General features: G+C 47.0%; 1 protein-coding gene across 1 annotated transcript; it reads right to left on the bottom strand.

The window, feature by feature from the left end:
• Positions 1–1,722: 1,722 nt before the first annotated feature.
• Positions 1,723–19,726, bottom strand: FUT7 (fucosyltransferase 7). Its single transcript, XM_063935544.1, has 2 exons — positions 19,261–19,726; positions 1,723–3,100 (listed from the first exon to the last, which is right to left on the bottom strand). The coding sequence occupies exons 1-2, from the start codon at positions 19,590–19,592 to the stop codon at positions 2,047–2,049; spliced, it is 1,386 nt and encodes a 461-aa protein (XP_063791614.1). The 5' UTR covers positions 19,593–19,726; the 3' UTR covers positions 1,723–2,046.
• Positions 19,727–21,557: the final 1,831 nt, after the last annotated feature.

The following is a 21,557-nucleotide window of genomic DNA, read 5'->3' as shown; positions in this document are numbered from 1 at the left end:
ATTCCATATTGCAGCTGTCTGAAGATGGGTAATGGGAGATATACGGGGAGATTTATCAATGCTTGCAGAGAGATAAAGTACTGCCCAGTCAGCTTCTAAATGTCATGTTAAAGGCTGTGTGTGAAAAATGACAGAAGTTGATTGGCTAGTACTTTATCTCACTCCACTTTATCTCACCCCAAGCTCTGATAAATCTCCCACAAAGTTTGTCCACGGTGCTGAAGGTTACAAACCTTTACAGTAAGTATACTGCCTGTGGATACGATGCACAGTTGAACACAAATCAGGCTTAATTACACAAGCATTGTATGTACGAAATTAACTGTGGATGTTCGCCCATATGCTGAATAATCTGCTGCATGTTTATCATGTAATAATATAAACACATGTAATACAGGAAACCTATATGGGCACAGTCATTAAACAGCCTTTAGCTATCTGTTATCAATTAGCTTCCCTATGCCGCTACAAATGTCATTAAATACACTTTCTGGCGCCAGTCTGTGCTTTTCAGTAGTGTCTTCATAGTGTGTGTGTGTGTGTGTGTGTGTGTGTGTGTGTGTGTGTGTGTGTGTGTGTGTGTGTGTGTGTGTGTGTGTGTGTGTGTGTGTGTGTGTGTGTGTGTGTGTGTGTGTAGGGGGGTACGCTGCTCTGGGATTTGACACAAAGGTGCAACAAAAAAGTCTGCCTGATATAAAGAGACAACTGAAAAGCACTAAAGGTAGGCAGAATGATAAAGTAACGTGCATGGTAATCAATGAAAGTCATCTGAAGGGGTTGGTTATGAAATGCCGAAGGTTGGGATGCCGGCGGTCACCTGACCGGCTGCGGCATCCTGACAGTGAGAATCCCGACACCAGACAGGGGTAAGTATTTTGGGTGTGGTATGCAAGGTCGACCACACTTAGGTCGACAGTAACTAGGTCGACAGGGATTCTAGGTCGACAGGGTCTCTAGGTCGACATGATCTAGTTCGACAGGTCAAAAGATCGACATTAGTTTTCTGGTGTCGTTTTCGCCGTACGGTGACTGGGAACCCCAATTAGTGCACCGTGTCCCCTCGCATGACTCACATCGCTCGCCATGCTTCGAGCAAGGTGCCTCACTCCGCTACCGCTGCGCCCGGCACAGGTTACCGTTTCCAATCGTAGTCCACGTGGATCGTAAAGTATGAAAAAGTTCCCAAAAATTTTTTTTTTTTAAAAAACTCATGTCGATCTTTTGACCTGTCAACCTAGAACATGTCAACCTAGAAACCCTGTCGACCTAGTAACTGTTGACCAATAGTGGTCAATCTAGACACTGTCGACCTAAGTCTTGTTGACCTAGAGACCGGATACCAAGTATTTTTCCGTCTCCCCTCCCTTACCCTGACCCCGTGGGAGTGTTGGCTAGGGATAACTCTCCGGGGGTGTCAGCTACGGCTAACCCCCATCCCCAGTGCCTAACACTAACCCCCCCTAGTGCCTAACCCTAACCGTCCCCCCGCCACAGGCTCTACCTTATCCCCCACCCCGATACTCACCTTAAGGATTTCGGCTGTTGGTGTTCTTGCTCCGGTCTCCTGAGGGGTGTCGAGATTCATTTATCGGGTAAGAAAAAGGGGATCCAATTGAATAGCCCCAGGCGGTAAAGCTCAGGGCTACCACTCTTTTTCACCCCCGTTAAATTAACGGGGCTAATTGAATTCCCCCCTAAGGCCAATTATATAGTAGCACTGTATTAATATGAGCACCTATAACAGAGTGTTTATTCTTCAGTATAATAAACGCCTATCACTCAAAATGTACATATAGCAAGGATCATTTTCACAGTGATCATTTATTTCTGCTAGTCATATAAGGAGACAGCTGAGAGAATCCTATCCTCCTGAATCCAGACCACTTCATAGATGAAGTGTCTAGGATAGAGGCGCATCGACGCGTTTCGCAGTAGATTATATCATTGCAGCCTCACTTCCCCTTTATGATAACGCATAAAACAAAACTCCTTACACAGCGTTAATTGATAAGATTCTAATACACTCTTTAGAAGCCAACAATAAAACTAGGTTTCATGTTTTGCACCATTAAACCAGCCTTCTAAATTGCTGTACGTTTTGGTCTTGGGCAGGCCAGGGTATTTTGAACCAATTGTGCAAAACCTCTGCCTCCAGTCCATGTATACTTTCACCCCATAGGTTTCCCGCCAGCGGAAGAACTCTTGGTAGCGTTGTGGCGTCATTGACACTAGAAAGTCTGCCAGGTGTTTGGGCGATAGAAAATCGGACACATGGATAAACGAGTCAGCTGGTATGAACTTCTCATAGTTTTCCCGGGGTGGACCTAGCACCACGGGAACTGTACCGGCAAGAAAGGAGTTTTGCCACAACTTCTCTGTGATGTAGTCTTGGTGGACAGAGTTCTCCAAAGCCAGGTAGAAAAAGTAACGGGACAGAGTGGGGATTAAACACGTCGAACATAACGTTCTATTGCTAGCTTTTCCATAAACATCCACCTTGAGGTAGGAAGAAAACTCTTTGAAGAACAACGCTCTTTCTTGGGAACGATGGTAGTTACTAACAACCCAGGCCACCAAACCAGTCTTGGTGGAGTTATGAAACTTTGTTACTGGCTTAGGAACCAATTGCCCATAAGGTACGAAGATGTCAGAATCTTCTCGATAGGTCAAAGTCCAGTTGAACACGTTGCTCAATTTTTCTAGACCATTAGTGTTGGAAGGAGACTCTAGATTTGCCCAAACCCACATCTGTTTAGCAGGTCTAGATTGAGAGGGCATCTCACAGCCATTCTTACCAAGTTCCTTGTGGTGAAAGACCACCACATCGCTATGGTTGTAAATGTTCCGATCGGCAGTCAGTCTACAGTTCTTGATGTTGTAGAGCTCGGCGCAGACGTCTCCTGAAACGTTCATTGGCTTGTGGAAAGGCCAATCCCAAATCAATATGGTGGTCACTTTATGAAGGGGATCCATGCTTTCTTCATAGCCAATAAACAGTACAAACCTTATATTCCAGACTAGAGTTATCAGTGCGCAGACAAGTGCCAGCCGATGGAGCAGTGTGTATGCTACAGGCATGGGTAACCCAATTCTGATGTCACTACAGAGAGACACATACATGAAGTTTGTTAAACAGACAACTCAAAACAGTCACGGTAAACGTTTTTCTATGACGACGGGTGTCTCTGAGATGATGATCCCCCCTGTAAACATTGCCTCTCAGCTCTGAAGTACAGCCTTATTTTTCCTGATATTACACGTAGTAAGCATGATTTGGTGGTGGTAGTGGTGGTGGTGGTGGTGGTGGTGGTGGTGTGTGTGTGTGTGTGTGTGTGTGTGTGTGTGTGTGTGTGTGTGTGTGTGTGGGGGGGGGGGGGGGGGGGGTTTGAATCTTTTGGGCTCATAATACAGTGCATTTTTTTTGCCAATTTTTCGATGATTGAGGGGGGTGGGTGTATCAAAAGCAAAAAGTAGAGAGTGGAGAAGTTGCCATAGCAACAAATCAGCTTCTGTTAATTTTTAGAAGGTGCTAGATCCTCAGGGCAATAACAGTCCACGTTTAAAGGGTAGCCATGTTTGAGCAAAGATGCTTATATCAGAATAACTGAGGTACTTATTGAATCATCTGTGCTCGAGTATAGCTATCCTTGAAACCTGGATTGCTAGTATGTCTTGAGGACCGGGGTTGGGAAACATTGTGCTAAATAATACATAGAAACTAGTATGGTTTCTATGGACAACTACCCCACTTTTTCTCTTTGGATATTTGATACATCTCCCCTGAATCCACACTATTTACTAAAGGCCAAATTTTTAAAAATTCACATTGGCAATCACCGTCTCAATTTTTTTTACATGGTAAGAATATGAAGTGAACCATGAAATAGAAGAAGCTGCAGTTTGACTTATCACCAGGAAATGAGGTGTGAGGTGAGATTGCTGAAGCTGCATGCTGTCTGGAGGCACAATATACTTATTAGTTATGAAGGCAATCATTATCAATTGATTAAACAGTAAAAAATCAATGAATAATTGTTTTACCACCGGAATGTATTTTATTAATGTATTGGGAGGGGGATTAGTAAGGGGGAAAATGTGTTAATGATGGAGTCAATACTTTACTACATTATTTCATGATGTGGACACCATTTATTGTGCCATAAAACATACCTCCCAACATAACCCTCTCCAGGAGGGACACAATGCTCTGCCCCTGGACTTCTCTCTTAATTTGTTATTGCCATCACCTGTTTTGAATAGGTTCATGGATAAGAAAGGTGTTTCAGCACAGGTGACGGCAATCATACATTAAGAGAGAAGTCCAGGAGCAGAGCATTCTGTCCCTCCTGGAGAGGGTCATGTTGGGAGGTATGCATAAAATAAAAATAAGTATTGCCTAATTATAAATACACCCCCCATTCCACCCCCCATGATCAAATGAACAATCAGATGTAGTTCACCCTTTATTCTAATTTGGAAATAATATTACGCTCTTCCCTACAGGAGTTTGAGGGAAATGATTGTCTGCGATGTGCAGTGGTTTAAAAAAAAGATTTTTACTAAATGCAACCTCTAGCCATTTACATTTATTATTATTATGATTACTATTATTTATTATTATTATTATTATTATTATTAGTAGTAGTAGTAGTATTAGTAGTAGTAATATTGCTCATATTAGCAATTTTATTTTATAATTATTATTGTTTATGACCGGTTTTTGACACAAAAAACAAGACATGATAAAAGGGGTGTGGTATGGAAGGTAGATAGTAACTAGGTCGACAGGTCAAAAGGTCGACGTGAGTTTTTTATGTTTTTTAGGTGTCGTTTTCTTCGTAGAGTGACCGGGAACCTCAATTAGTGCACCGTGTCCCCTCGCATGGCTCGCGAGCTTCAGACAAGGTGCCTCGCTCCACCACCGCTTCGCACAGCACAGATTACCATTCCAATCGTAGTCCACGTGGATCGTTAAGTATGAAAAGGTTAAAAAAAATAAAAAATTGTGAAAAACTCATGTCGACCTTTTGACCTGTCGACATAGAGACCCTGTCCACCTAGTTACTGTCGACCAATAGTGGTCAACCTAGATAGTGTCGACCTAGTTACTGTCGACCTAGAGACCAGATCCCGATAACAGGAATCATCATTTAACAACACACGTGAGAGTATGTAACAAGATTATTATTCATTTATAACACAGTAAAGACACTTCTTTCAGTTGCTATATATATGATAGACGGGTGTGGTATGTTGGATAGACTAGACTAAAGGTGGGTACACACTGCGCGATATATCAGCCATTCTCTTGAACGGCCGATATATCGTGGGTCTGTCGCCCAGTGTGTACGGGCGATACGTCTGTGAACTCCGTTGTTCACAGACGTATCGCGTCGGCCCTGCAGCACAGCCGACGGCCAATATATCTACCGATATATTGGCGCGCCGCTGTGTGTGTACGGGCGGTCGGCCGACCCCCCGTACACATGCTGCGGCAGAGCCTGATCCTTCTATAGATATATCTGCCGATCAATTGATCGGCAGATATATCTACCAGTGTGTACCCACCTTTAGGTCGACAGTGTCTAGGTCGACCAATATTGGTCGACAGTACGTAGATCGACATGGTTTCTGTGTCGACAGGACTCAAGGTCGACATGTACTAGGTCAACATGACAAAAGGTCGACATGCGGGGGGGGGGGGGTCCACTTTTCTCTTACGTCCTAGAGGATGCTGGGGACTCCGTGAGGACCATAGGGTATAGATGGGCTCCGCAGGAGACCAGGGCACCTATAAAGAACTTTTAGTATGGGTGTGCACTGGCTCCTCCCTCTATGCCCCTCCTCCAGACCTCAGTTAGATCTTGTGCCCAGAGGAGATAGGGTGCATTACAGGGAGCTCTCCTGAGTTTTCTGTGTAAAAGAATTTTGTTAGGTTTTTTATTTTCAGGGAGCACTGCTGATAGGCTCTGCTTCTTAGGCTACTGGACACCATTAGCTTCAGAGGAAGTCGGAACACAGGTCTCACCCTGGGGTTCGTCCCGGAGCCGCGCCGCCGTCCTCCTCGCAGAGCCGGAAGATAGAAGCCGGGTGAGTATGAGAAGAAGAGAAGACTTCAAGGCGGCAGAAGACCTCAGATCTTCATTGCTCCCACACAACACACACAGGCACAGATGGGTGCAGGGCGCAGGGGGGGCGCCCTGGGCAGCAATAAACCTCGTTTTTGGCACAAATATATATATTAGGCTGCGGAGGCAGCAAATAGACGATCCCCCGCCATTTTTCTGAAATTGAAGCGGGACCGAAGCCCGCCGCTGGAGGGGGCGGAGCTTGATCTTTCAGCACTAACCAACGCCATTTTCTCCACAGAAGCTGCAGAGAACGCTGGCTCCCCGGACTCTCCCCTGCTGAACGCATCAGAGGGCTGAAAAAAAGAGGAGGGGGGCACATTTCAAGCGCAGTGAATGGGAATGGCATTGGCATTATATATAAAAGTGCTATCTGGGTTTTCCAGTGTCAGTTTGGCGCTGGGTGTGTGCTGGCATAATCTCTCTCTGTCTCTCCAAAGGGCCTGGTTGGGGAATTGTCCCCGTATAGTTATATCCCTGTGTGTGTGGGGGGTCGGTACATGCGTGTCGGCATGTCTGAAGCGGAAGGCTTATCAAAGGAGGAGGTGGAGGAGATGAGTGGTGTGTCCCCGACGGTAGTGCCGACTCAGGAATGGATGGATATGTGGCATATGTTAAATGCAAGTGTAGCATCATTCCATAAGAGGCTAGATAAAGCAGAATCCAGGGAGACATCAGGGGGTCAATCCATGGATTGGACCGACTCACAGGGCCCGTCAGGGTCTCAAAAGCGTCCCTTGTCACAAATTGTGGACACAGATACCGACACGGACTCTGATTCCAGTGTCGACTATGATGATGCTAGATTGCACCATAGGGTGGCAAAAACTATTCAGTATGTGATTATTGCAATAAAAGATGTTTTGCATATCACAGACGACCCCTCTGTTCCCGACACGAGGGTGCGCATGTATAAGGAAAAGAAACCTGTGGTAAACTTTCCTCCATCTCATGAACTTAATGAGTTATTTGAAAAAGTTTGGGAATCTCCAGATAAGAGACTGCAGATTCCCAAAAGGGTTCTTATGGCGTACCCTTTCCCTACACAGGACAGGGCACGTTGGGAATCCTCTCCCATAGTGGACAAGGCTATAACACGCCTGTCCAAGAAGGTGGCGCTGCCGTCTCCAGATACAGCGGCCCTCAAGGACCCTGCGGACCGCAGGCAGGAGACTACATTAAAGTCTATTTATACACATACTGGTACTTTACTTAGACCGGCAATTGCGTCGGCATGGGTATGTAGTGCAGTTGCAGCTTGGACAGATACCCTGTCAGCTGAACTTGATACCCTAGATAGGGATACTATTTTGCTAATTTTAGCACATATTAAAGACGCAGTCTTATATATGAGAGACGCTCAAAGAGACATTGGATTGTTGGGTTCCAGAGCCAATGCCATGGCTATTTCAGCAAGACGATCCTTATGGACCCGCCAATGGACGGGTGATGCGGATTCAAAAAAGCATATGGAGGTTTTACCCTAAAAGGGTGATGTGTTGTTTGGGGATGGGCTCGCGGACCTGGTTTCCACAGCTACCGCAGGTAAATCTACCTTTTTACCTTTTGTTCCCCAACAGCAAAAGAAAACTCCACAGTATCAGATGCAGTCCTTTCGGTCGCAAAAGCCCAGAAGAGGTCGGGGCTCCTCCTTCCTTGCCAGAGGTAAGGGTAGAGGGAAAAGAACACCTGCCGCGGCGGGTTCCCAGGAACAGAAGTCCTCCCCGGCTTCTACAAAATCCACCGCATGACGCTGGGGCTCCCTTGCGGGAGTCCGCAGCGGTGGGGGCACGCCTTCGACTCTTCAGCCAGGTCTGGGTTCGGTCAGACGTAGATCCTTGGGCGATGGAGATAGTTTCCCAAGGCTACAAGCTGGAATTCGAAGAGGTGCCCCCACGCCGATTTTTCAAGTCGGCCTTACCAGCTTCTACCCCAGAGCAGGAAGTAGTGTTAGCTGCAATTCAAACGCTGTGTCAACAGCAAGTGATTATCGGGGTTCCCCTGAGCCAACAGGGAAAAGGGTACTATTCGACCCTCTTTGTGGTCCCAAAGCCGGATGGTTCGGTCAGGCCCATTTTAAATCTAAAATCCCTAAATCTGTACTTGAAACGTTTCAAATTCAAGATGGAATCGCTCCGAGCTGTAATAGCCAGCCTGGAAGAGGGGGATTTTATGGTGTCACTGGACATAAAGGATGCTTACCTTCATGTCCCCATATATCCCGCTCATAAGGAGTACCTGAGATTCGCGGTACAGGATTGTCTTTTCCAGTTTCAGACGTTGCCGTTTGGGCTTTCAACTGCCCCGAGGATTTTCACCAAGATAATGGCGGAAATGATGGAGATCCTGCGCAGGCAAGGAGTCACAATTATCCCATACTTGGACCTGATAAAGGCGAGATCAAAAGATCAATTACTGAAGAACGTGTCACTCTCTCTGAGAGTGCTCCAGCAACACGGTTGGATTCTCAATCTGCCAAAGTCACAGTTGGTTACAACAACTCGACTATCGTTCCTAGGCATGATTCTGGACACGGAACAGAAGAGGGTTTTTCTCCCGTTGGAAAAAGCCCAGGACCTCCAGAACATGGTCAGAGACCTGCTAAAGCCAAAAAGAGTGTCCGTTCATCAATGCACTCGAGTTCTGGGGAAAATGGTGGCAGCCTACGAGGCCATTCCCTTCGGCAGGTTCCATGCGAGGACGTTTCAATGGGACCTTCTGGACAAGTGGTCCGGGTCCCATTTACAAATACATCAGAAAATAACTGTCCCCCAGGGCCAGGGTGTCTCTCCTATGGTGGCTGCAAAGTGCTCACCTTCTAGAGGGTCGCAGGTTCGGCATTCAGGACTGGGTTCTGGTAACCACGGACGCGAGCCTCCAAGGATGGGGAGCAGTCACCCAAGGAAGAAACTTTCAAGGACTATGGTCAAGCCAGGAGTCCTGTCTGCACATCAACATGCTGGAATTAAGGGCCATATACAACGGCCTTCGACAAGCGGAGGGTCTTCTTCGCAACCTACCGGTTCTGATTCAATCAGACAATGTCACAGCCGTGGCTCATGTGAACCGCCAAGGCAGGACAAGGAGTAGAGTCGCGATGGCGGAAGCCACCAGGATTCTTCGCTGGGCGGAAAATCACGTAAGCGTTCTGTCAGCTGTCTTCATTCCGGGAGTGGACAACTGGGAAGCAGACTTCCTCAGCAGACACGATCTCCATCCAGGAGAGTGGGGACTTCATCAAGAAGTCTTTGCAGAGATAACGGGTCTCTGGGGAGTTCCTCAAATAGACATGATGGCATCACGCCTCAACAAGAAGCTTCGGAGGTACTGTGCCAGGTCCCGGGACCCTCAGGCAATAGCAGTAGACGCTCTGGTAACGCCATGGGTGTTCCAGTCGGTCTATGTGTTTCCTCCTCTGCCTCTCATCACAAAGGTGTTGAGGATCATAAGACGGAAAAGAGTACAGACAATACTCATTGTTCCAGACTGGCCTTGAAGGGCCTGGTACTCAGATCTTCAGGAGATGCTCGCAGAAGATCCTTGGCCTCTTCCACTAAGGGAGGACCTGTTACAGTAGGGACCCTGCATGTTACAAGACTTACCGCGGTTACGTTTGACGGCATGGCGGTTGAACGCCGGATCCTAGCTGAGAAGGGTATTCCGGAGGAGGTCATACCTACTCTAGTAAAGGCTAGGAAGGAGGTGACGGCGAAACATTATCACCGTATCTGGAGGAAGTATGTATGTTGGTGTGAAGCCAAGAATGCTCCTACGGAAGATTTCCACCTGGGCCGTTTTCTCCACTTTCTACAGACAGGAGTGGATATGGGCCTGAAGTTAGGCTCTGTTAAGGTACAGATTTCGGCCTTATCGATATCCTTTCAGAAGGAATTGGCTTCTCTTCCAGAAGTCCAGACTTTTGTGAAGGGAGTGCTACACATCCAGCCTCCTTTTGTTGCCCAAGTGGCGCCATGGGACCTGAACGTGGTGTTACAGTTCCTTAAGTCACATTTGTTTGAACCCCTTAAAACGGTTGAGTTGAAATTTCTCACCTGGAAGGTGGTCTTGTTATTGGCCTTAGCTTCGGCAAGGCGGGTGTCTGAATTGGCGGCATTGTCTCACAAGAGCCCCTACTTGATTTTTCATGTGGATAGAGCACAATTGAGGACTCGTCCTCAATTTTTACCTAAGGTGGTGTCTTCATTTCATATGAACCAACCTATCGTGGTGCCTGTGGCTACGAGTGACTTGGAGGATTCCATGTCCCTGGATGTAGTCAGGGCCTTAAAGATTTATGTAGCCAGGACGGCTAGAATTAGGAAAACAGAGGCTCTGTTTGTCCTGTATGCAGCAAACAAGATTGGCGCGCCTGCTTCAAAGCAGACTATTGCTTGCTGGATCTGTAACACGATTCAGCAGGCTTATGTTACGGCTGGATTGCCGTTACCACATTCGGTTAAGGCCCATTCCACTAGGAAGGTGGGCACTTCTTGGGCGGCTGCCCGAGGCGTCTCGGCATTACAGCTTTGCCGAGCGGCGACTTGGTCGGGTTCAAACACTTTTGCTAAATTCTACAAGTTTGATACCCTGGCTGATGAGGACCTAGCATTTGCTCAGTCGGTGCTACAGAGTCATCCGCACTCTCCCGCCCGATTGGGAGCTTTGGTATAAACCCCATGGTCCTTACGGAGTCCCCAGCATCCTATAGGACGTAAGAGAAAATAAGATTTTAAAACTACAGGTAAATCTTTTTCTCCTAGTCCGTAGAGGATGCTGGGCGCCCATCCCAGTGCGGAAAATCTGCAAGACTTGTATATAGTTATTGCTTACATAAGGGTTATGTTACAGTTGGAATCGGTCTTGGACCGATGCTGTTGTTTGTTCATACTGTTAACTGGTTGTGTATATTCCAGGTTATGTGGTATGATTGGTGTGGGCTGGTATGAATCTTGCCCTTAGATTAACAAAATCCTTTCCTCGTATTGTCCATCTCCTCTGGGCACAGTTCTCTAACTGAGGTCTGGAGGAGGGGCATAGAGGGAGGAGCCAGTGCACACCCATACTAAAAGTTCTTTATAGTGCCCATGTCTCCTGCGGAGCCCGTCTATACCCCATGGTCCTTACGGAGTCCCCAGCATCCTCTACGGACTAGGAGAAAAAGATTTACCGGTAGGTTTAAAATCTTATTTCTCTAATGTCCTAAGTGGATGCTGGGGACTCCGTCAGGACCATGGGGAATAGCGGCTCCGCAGGAGACAGGGCACAAAAATAAAGCTTTAGGATTAGGTGGTGTGTACTGGCTCCTCCCCCTATGACCCTCCTCCAAGCCTCAGTTAGGTTTTTGTGCCCGTCCGAGCAGGGTGCAATCTAGGTGGCTCTCCTAAAGAGCTGCTTAGAAAAAGTTTTTAGGTTTTTTATTTTCAGTGAGTCCTGCTGGCAACAGGCTCACTGCATCGAGGGACTTAGGGGAGAGAATTTCAACTCACCTGCGTGCAGGATGGATTGGATTCTTAGGCTACTGGACACCATTAGCTCCAGAGGGAGTCGGAACACAGGTCTCACCCTGGGGTTCGTCCCGGAGCCGCGCCGCCGACCCCCCTTACAGATGCTGAAGATTGAAGGTCCGGAAACAGGCGGCAGAAGGCTCTTCAGTCTTCATGAAGGTAGCGCACAGCACTGCAGCTGTGCGCCATTGTTGTCACACACTTCACACCAAGCGGTCACGGAGGGTGCAGGGCGCTGCTGGGGGCGCCCTGGGCAGCAATATTTAATACCTTTATGGCTAAAGAATACATCACATATAGCCATTGAGGCTATATGTATGTATTTAACCCATGCCAGATATCTAAAACTCCGGGAGAAAAGCCCGCCGAAATAGGGGGCGGGGCTTATTCTCCTCAGCACACAGCGCCATTTTCCTGCTCAGCTCCGCTGTGAGGAAGGCTCCCAGGACTCTCCCCTGCACTGCACTACAGAAACAGGGTAAAACAGAGAGGGGGGGCATTTTTTGGCGATATTTTGATATATTTAAGCTGCTATAAGGAACAACACTTATATAAGGTTGTTCCCATATATATTATAGCGCTTGGGTGTGTGCTGGCAAACTCTCCCTCTGTCTCCCCAAAGGGCTAGTGGGGTCCTGTCTTCGATAAGAGCATTCCCTGTGTGTCTGCTGTGTGTCGGTACGTGTGTGTCGACATGTATGAGGACGATGTTGGTGTGGAGGCAGAGCAATTGCCGATAATGGTGATGTCACCCCCCAGGGAGTCGACACCGGAATGGATGGCTTTGTTTATGGAATTACGTGATAATGTCAGCACATTACAAAAATCAGTTGACGACATGAGACGGCCGGCAAACCAGTTAGTACCTGCCCAGGCGTCTCAGACACCGTCAGGGGCTGTAAAGAGCCCTTTACCTCAGTCGGTCGACACAGACCCAGACACAGACACTGAATCTAGTGTCGACGGTGATGAAACAAACGTATTTTCAAGTAGGGCCACACGTTATATGATCACGGCAATGAAGGAGGCTTTGCATATCTCTGATACTGCAAGTACCACAAAAAGGGGTATTATGTGGGGGGTGAAAAAACTACCTGTAGTTTTTCCTGAATCAGAGGAATTAAATAATGTATGTGATGAAGCGTGGGTTAACCCAGATAGAAAAGTGCTAATTTCAAAAAAGTTATTAGCATTATACCCTTTCCCGCCAGAGGTTAGGGCGCGCTGGGAAACACCCCCTAGGGTGGATAAGGCGCTCACACGCTTATCAAAACAAGTGGCGTTACCGTCTCCTGATACGGCCGCCCTCAGGGATCCAGCTGATAGGAGACTGGAAACTACCCTAAAAAGTATATACACACATACTGGTGTTATACTGCGACCAGCCATCGCCTCAGCCTGGATGTGCAGTGCTGGGGTCGTCTGGTTGGATTCCCTGACTGAAAATATTGATACCCTGGATAGGGACAGTATTTTATTGACTATAGAGCAATTAAAGGATGCTTTCCTTTATATGCGAGATGCTCAGAGAGATTTTTGCACTCTGGCATCGAGAGTAAATGCGATGTCCATATCTGCCAGAAGGAGTTTATGGACGCGACAGTGGTCAGGTGATGCGGATTCCAAACGACATATGGAAGTATTGCCGTATAAAGGGGAGGAATTATTTGGCGTCGGTCTATCGGATCTGGTGGCCACGGCAACTGCCGGAAAATCCACCTTTTTACCTCAGACCCCCTCCCAACAGAAAAAGACACCGTCTTTTCAGCCGCAGTCCTTTCGGTCCTATAAGAACAAGCGGACAAAAGGACAGTCATATCTGCCTCGGGGCAGAGGAAGGGGTAAGAGAGGGCAGCAAGCAGCCCCTGCCCAGGAACAGAAGCCCTCTCAGGGTTCTGCAAAGCCCTCAGCATGACGCTGGGGCCTTACAAGCGGACTCAGGAGCGGTGGGGGTCGACTCAAGAATTTCAGCGCACAGTGGGCTTGCTCACAGGTGGACCCCTGGATCCTGCAGGTAGTATCTCAGGGTTACAGGTTGGAATTCGAGAAGTCTCCCCCTCGCAGGTTCCTAAAGTCTGCTTTGCCAACGTCTCCCTCAGACAGGGCGACGGTATTGGAAGCCATTCACAAGCTGTTTTCTCAGCAGGTGATAGTCAAGGTACCCCTCCTACAACAGGGAAAGGGGTATTACTCCACGCTATTTGTGGTACCGAAGCCGGACGGCTCGGTAAGACCTATTCTAAATCTGAAATCTTTGAACCTGTACATACAAAAATTCAAGTTCAAGATGGAGTCACTCAGAGCAGTGATAGCGAATCTGGAAGAAGGGGACTTTATGGTGTCCCTGGACATAAAGGATGCTTACCTGCATGTCCCAATTTGCCCTTCACATCAAGGGTACCTCAGGTTCGTGGTGCAAAACTGTCATCAGTTTCAGACGCTGCCGTTTGGATTGTCCACGGCACCTCGGGTCTTTACCAAGGTAATGGCCGAAATGATGATTCTTCTGCGAAGAAGAGGCGTATTAATTATCCCTTACTTGGACGATCTCCTGATAAGGGCAAGGTCCAGAGAACAGCTGGAGGACGGAGTAGCACTAACCCGACTAGTGCTGCAACAACACGGGTGGATTCTGAATTTTCCAAAATCTCAGTTGACCCCGACGACACGTCTGCTCTTCCTGGGAATGATTCTGGACACGGTTCAGAAAAAGGTGTTTCTTCCGGAGGAGAAAGCCAGGGAGTTATCCGAACTTGTCAGGAACCTCCTAAAACCAGGGAAAGTGTCTGTGCATCAATGCACAAGAGTCCTTGGAAAGATGGTGGCTTCTTACGAAGCGATTCCATTCGGCAGATTCCACGCACGAACTTTTCAGTGGGATCTGCTGGACAAATGGTCCAGATCACATCTGCAGATGCATCAGCGGATAACCTTATCGCCACGGACAAGGGTGTCTCTTCTGTGGTGGTTGCAGAGTGCTCATCTGTTAGAGGGCCGCAGATTCGGCATACAGGACTGGGTCCTGGTGACCACGGATGCCAGTCTGAGAGGCTGGGGAGCGGTCACACAGGGAAGAAACTTCCAGGGAGTATGGTCAAGCCTGGAGATGTCTCTTCACATAAATATACTGGAGCTAAGAGCGATTTACAATGCTCTAAGTCTGGCAAAACCCCTGCTTCAGGGTCAGCCGGTGTTGATCCAGTCGGACAACATCACGGCAGTCGCCCACGTAAACAGACAGGGCGGCACAAGAAGCAGGACAGCAATGGCAGAAGCTGCAAGGATTCTTCGCTGGGCGGAAGATCATGTGATAGCACTGTCAGCAGTATTCATTCCGGGAGTGGACAACTGGGAAGCAGACTTCCTCAGTAGACACGATCTACACCCGGGAGAGTGGGGACTTCATCCAGAAGTCTTCCACATGATTGTGAACCGTTGGGAAAAACCAATGGTGGATGTGATGGCGTCCCGCCTCAACAAAAAACTGGACAGGTATTGCGCCAGGTCAAGAGACCCTCAGGCAATAGCTGTGGACGCTCTGGTAACACCGTGGGTGTTCCAGTCAGTGTATGTGTTCCCTCCTCTGCCTCTCATACCAAAAGTACTGAGAATTATACGGCAAAAGGGAGTAAGAACGATACTAGTGGCTCCGGATTGGCCAAGAAGAACTTGGTACCCGGAACTTCAAGAGATGCTCACGGAGGATCCGTGGCCTCTACCTCTAAGACGGGACCTGCTTCAGCAGGGACCGTGTCTATTCCAAGACTTACCGCGGCTGCGTTTGACGGCATGGCGGTTGAACGCCGAATTCTAAGGGAAAAAGGCATTCCGGAAGAGGTCATTCCTACACTGGTAAAAGCCAGGAAGGAGGTGACTGCACAACATTATCACCGCATTTGGAGAAAATATGTTGCGTGGTGTGAGGCCAGGAAGGCCCCCACGGAGGAATTTCAACTGGGTCGATTCCTACATTTCCTGCAAACAGGATTGTCTATTGGCCTCAAATTGGGGTCCATTAAGGTTCAAATTTCGGCCCTGTCGATTTTCTTCCAGAAAGAATTGGCTTCAGTTCCTGAAGTCCAGACTTTTGTAAAAGGAGTACTACATATACAGCCCCCGGTTGTGCCCCCAGTGGCACCGTGGGATCTTAATGTAGTCTTGGATTTTCTCAAATCCCATTGGTTTGAGCCACTCAAATCGGTGGAGTTGAAGTATCTTACATGGAAAGTAACCATGCTACTGGCCCTGGCTTCAGCCAGGAGAGTATCAGAATTGGCGGCTTTATCATATAAGAGCCCATATCTGATTTTCCATACGGACAGGGCAGAACTGCGGACGCGTCCTCATTTTCTGCCTAAGGTGGTGTCTGCGTTTCACCTGAACCAGCCTATTGTGGTGCCTGCGGCTACTAACGATTTGGAGGATTCCAAATTGTTGGACGTGGTCCGGGCATTGAAAATATATATTTCAAGAACGGCGGGAGTCAGAAAGTCTGACTCACTGTTTATATTGTATGCACCCAACAAGATGGGTGCTCCTGCTTCTAAGCAGACGATTGCTCGTTGGATTTGTAGCACAATTCAACTTGCACATTCTGTGGCAGGCTTGCCACAACCTAAATCTGTCAAGGCCCATTCCACAAGGAAAGTGGGCTCATCCTGGGCGGCTGCCCGGGGGGTCTCGGCATTACAACTCTGCCGAGCTGCTACTTGGTCAGGGGCAAACACGTTTGCAAAATTCTACAAATTTGATACCCTGGCTGAGGAGGACCTTGAGTTCTCTCATTCGGTGCTGCAGAGTCATCCGCACTCTCCCGCCCGTTTGGGAGCTTTGGTATAATCCCCATGGTCCTGACGGAGTCCCCAGCATCCACTTAGGACGTTAGAGAAAATAAGAATTTACTTACCGATAATTCTATTTCTCGTAGTCCGTAGTGGATGCTGGGCGCCCATCCCAAGTGCGGATTGTCTGCAATACTTGTACATAGTTATTGTTACAAACAAATTCGGGTTGTTATTGTTGTGAGCCGTCTGTTCAGAGGCTCCTACGTTTGTCATACTGTTAACTGGGTTCAGATCACAAGTTATACGGTGTGATTGGTGTGGCTGGTATGAGTCTTACCCGGGATTCAATATCCTTCCTTATTGTGTACGCTCGTCCGGGCACAGTATCCTAACTGAGGCTTGGAGGAGGGTCATAGGGGGAGGAGCCAGTACACACCACCTAATCCTAAAGCTTTATTTTTGTGCCCTGTCTCCTGCGGAGCCGCTATTCCCCATGGTCCTGACGGAGTCCCCAGCATCCACTACGGACTACGAGAAATAGAATTATCGGTAAGTAAATTCTTATTTTTTTTGTGTCGTTTTCTCCGTACAATGACGGGGAACCCCAATTAGTGCACCGTGTCCCCTCGCATGGTGAGCGAACCTACGGGCAGGGTTACCGTTGACCAATTGTAGTCCACGTGGATCGTAAAGTATGAAAAAGTTCAAAAAATGAAAGAAAAAAAAATGTGAAAAACTCATGTCGACCTTTTGTCATGTCGACCTAGTACATGTCAACCTAGAGTCCCTGTCAGCCTAGAAACCCTGTCGACCTACTTACTGTCGACCAATAGTGGTCGACCTATACATTGTCGACCTAGAGACCGGATCCCGTGATAGACACAGGGGCAACATGATTATCCTTAATGCATGGTAAAGTATCTTAAGTTGATTAAGGGATTACTTATTGAGAATTTAGAGATTCTTTACAGGAAAAGCACCTGCCAGCGAATGTTTTCCAGATATCCTCAGTTCACAAGTGAAATACTTAGCTCCACCTGTGGATCTTTTAAAACGTGTCAGCCAGTAATGACTACACCTGTGCACCAACTGGGAGATCTGGAAAACATGCACTGTTGGGGGTCCCTCAGGACTAAGGGGGTCATTTCGAGTTGATCGCTCGCCAGATACTTTTTGCAGCGCTGCGATCAGATAGTCGCCGCCTACACGGGAGTGTATTTTAGCTGTGCAAGTGTGCGAACGCCTGTGCAGCCGAGCGGTACAAAAAAGTTTTGTGCAGTTTCTGGGAAGCTCAGAACTTACTCAGCCGCTGCGATCACTTCAGCCTGTCCGGGCCCGGAATTGACGTCAGACACCCGCCCTGCAAACGCATTCCCAGAAAACGGTCAGTTGACTGCCACAAACGCCCTCTTCCTGTCAATCTCCTTGCGATCGGCTGTGCGAATGGATTCTTTGTTAAATCCATCGCACAGCAACGATCCGCTTTGCACTCGTACGATGCGCATGCACATTGCGGTGCATACGCATGCGCAGTTTTGACCTAACACCGCAGCGAAAAAACCTAGGTGCGATCAAGTCGGAATGACCCCCTAAGTTTGGGATACCCTGGCAGAGAGCTATAAAATGAAATGCATATACAAACATTAATTAGTCTAAGGGGGACATTTACTAAGCAGTGATAAGAGCGGAGAAGCAGCCACTGGAGAAGTTGCCCACGGCAACCAATCAGCACTGACGTAACATCTATAATTTGCATACTATAAAATTATACAGAGCTGCTGATTGCTTGATGGGGCAACTTCTCCACTGGCTCACTTCTTTGCTCTTATCACTGCTTAGTAAATGTCCCCCTGACTTCCCATTCAGGCACAATTTCTTACTTTCAACTTTACTGTGCATTTCATTACTTTGCTCCTAAGAGCGGAGGGGATGTGGGGAATAATTAACATTTCCCTTTATTATTTATTTTCCACAAAGTATCTGAAAATAATAAACATGTCCAAATATGTTTTGTATTACAGGTTGAGTATCCCATATCCAAATATTCCGAAATACGGAATATTCCGAAATACGGACTTTTTTGAGTGAGAGTGAAATAGTGAAACCTTTGTTTTCTGATGGCTCAATGTACAGAAACTTTGTTTAATAAACAAAGTTATTAAAAATATTGTATTAAATGACCTTCAGGCTGTGTGTATAAGGTGTATATGAAGCATAAATGAATTGTGTGAATGTACACACACTTTGTTTAATGCACAAAGTTATAAAAAATATTGGCTAAAATGACTTTCAGGCTGTGTGTATACGGTGTATATGTAACATAAAAGCATTCTGTGCTTAGATTTAGGTCCCATCACCATGATATCTCATTATAGTATGCAATTATTCCAAAATACGGAAAAATCCGATATCCAAAATACCTCTGGTCCCAAGCATTTTGGATAAGGGATACTCAACCTGTATTATAATAATAATAATAATAATAATAATAATAATAATAATTAATAACTTGGAGCACATTATTATTTTATAGACTAGGATTATATATCTAGTCAATAAAAGCACTTTATAATGAAGAAACTAAATGAAGATTCTATTTTAAAATATATGGGTTCATTTATCAGTGAGTGATAAATTTCACTGTGAGTGTTAAATTGCACCAGCCAATCAGCTCCTAACTTCCATGTCACAGGCTGTTTTTGAAAAATGACAGTTGGGAGCTGATTGGCTGGTGCAATTTATCACTCACAGTGAAATGTATCACTCATTGATAAATGAGCCCAATAGTTTTAAACTGTTGGATAATAACCTCTCCCCAATCTCGCTGCATGCTGAGTAACCTACCACAAGAGGAGCAGCTGCAGGTACCCTGGCCCCACAAGGGTGAGGAAATACAGATCCGTGCTGCAGGGAATACTGACTGGGAGCTCTCTGGCTGGAAGCAGTGTCACTCCATAGTGTGCAGCTGTCTCCTCTGTGCTGTGGCTGGCACTGTGCTGGGTGGCTGGAACTCTGTGGGGAAGCTGTAGACAGGTGCCTCTGGCAGTGCTGCTGCGGGGAGTCCGTGGGCAAGTGTTTGCTCTTCTGCCATTGTACAGAGTTCCTTCTGCTTTTGGCTTTGCTGTGCCCTCCTTCTTCCTTTCCACAAAACCTCTGCTTGTGTGAGCTGTGGCCATGGTGTTACGGTGATCTGCTGACTGTGCACAGTGCTGCAGGTTGGCATCTGTTCGCTGGCAGTCGTGTTCAGCGCACTTATATATAGATAGATCACTTTGCTGTGCCACGTCTGGGTCCCTGGCACCTGTCGACCACACAGGAAGTATCTGGGAGCGGACATTTTAGCTTGTTAATGACAGTGTAGAGAAAAGCTTCACATAATGCACTGGGTTCCCAGTTTTCTAATAGTACAACATAACCCTTGTGGCTTTTTCACACACCTCTGTGTTTGGTGCTCTCCCCCCTCATACAAATGGCGCTACTGGTGATTTAATCCCATTTCTAACCCTTCTTGTCTTCCAACAGTCCCTGTCTGCCTGTAAACCATGGCCTTCCACTTGATTCCTGTCAGTGAACCCACCTCAACTCCTAGCTTCGGCCTATGCTATCAGTGTTATGTGGCTTGTCCATCCATTTATGGTCTGTCTTTATTGCTATTGCTTATTGTTATTGTTTAGTTATACGGCGCCGCAAAGGTTCCATATTGCTGAAAGTGGAGTACGGTACTGCGCAGACTCCATATTGGTTCCTGAGAAGAGGCTTTCTTCCCTAACCAAGATTGCTGACCCAATTGCATCATGCTTTTGTCTTTTACTGTTTTCTGTCTGTCATGTTTCGTATATTCTTTAAAACAGGCACTTTATGTCTACTATCGTAACAAATAAAGAGAATAAAAAAAACAAAAAATGGGTTACAATGATTAATGCCCCTCAGTGCCCACTGGGCCTTAGGCAGGAGCCTAGGTTGCCTAATAGATGATCCAGCAAACTCTGTGGCAGATTTAAACCCGCACTGAGAAGCCCCTGCCTGGTATTTATGTAAACCTACTGCACAAATGTTAGTTTATGTTATTTGTTCTATCTCATTTGATATAAATGTTTATTTTTTTATTTTGATGACAGAGTTTTAACTGTTGGATTAGCGAACAGGTGCAAGAACCCCTTGATTATGATCAGGGTACACTGAGGTACAACAGGTGGTGAACCCTCTAATTAATGCCCCCCTGTTACGTGCAGCGTGTTCTGTCCCCTATTGAGATTTTTCCTTTATTCGTAGACAGAACTGGGTATAAATCTGTTACTGTGTTTTCTACCACATCAACTGAAAGTTTACTCATTTCACCTACTACACATTACTTTCAGTATAGAATTATCTTCTTGTACTTCCCCTGATAATTCCTACATCGGTTGCAGAAGGACTCCTCATGGGGCCTAATTCAGACCTGATCGTAGCAGCAAATTTGTTAGCAGATGGGCAAAATCATGTGCACTGCAGGTGGGACAGATATAACATGTGCAGAGAGAGTTAGATTTGGGTGGGGTGTGTTCAAACTGAAATCTAAATTGCAGTGTAAAAATAAAGCAGCCAGTATTTACCCTGCACAGAAACAATATAACCCACCCAACTCTAACTCTCTCTGCACATGTTATATCTGCTCCCCTGCAGTGCACATGGGGGGTAATTCAGACCTGATCGTGGGGGTAATTCAGAGTTGACCGCAGCAGCAAATTTGTTAGCAGTTGGGCAAAACCAGGGCCCTCATTCCGAGTTGATCGGTCGCAAGGCGATTTTAGCAGAGTTACACACGCTAAGCCGCCGCCTACTGGGAGTGAATCTTAGCTTCTTAAAATTGCGAACGATGTATTCGCAATCGCAATATTGCGATAACAAACTTCTTAGCAGTTTCAGAGTAGCTTCAGACTTACTCGGCATCTGCGATCAGTTCAGTGCTTGTCGTTCCTGGTTTGACGTCACAAACACACCCAGCGTTCGCCCAGACACTCCCCCGTTTCTCCGGCCACTCCTGCGTTTTTTCCGGAAACGGTAGCGTTTTCATCCACACGCCCCTAAAACGCCGTGTTTCCGCCCAGTAACACCCATTTCCTGTCAATCACACTACGATCGCCGGAGCGATGAAAAAGCCG

This window comes from Pseudophryne corroboree, chromosome 8 (genome assembly GCF_028390025.1).
Source record: "Pseudophryne corroboree isolate aPseCor3 chromosome 8, aPseCor3.hap2, whole genome shotgun sequence".
In the NCBI taxonomy this organism is placed as follows: Eukaryota; Metazoa; Chordata; class Amphibia; order Anura; family Myobatrachidae; genus Pseudophryne; species Pseudophryne corroboree.
Note: the sequence above shows the minus strand (reverse complement) of the source record. Positions and strands in the feature narration are given on the sequence as shown.

Bases quoted from the DNA above. Each gene is read 5' to 3' on its own strand.
- FUT7 (XM_063935544.1), bottom strand. From the start codon at position 19,592: ATGGCCACAGCTCACACAAGCAGAGGTTTTGTGGAAAGGAAGAAGGAG. The intron at 3,101-19,260 runs GTAGGTTACTCA...GTCTCTCTGTAG, and splicing joins CTGCAGCTGCTCCTCTTGTG to TGACATCAGAATTGGGTTAC.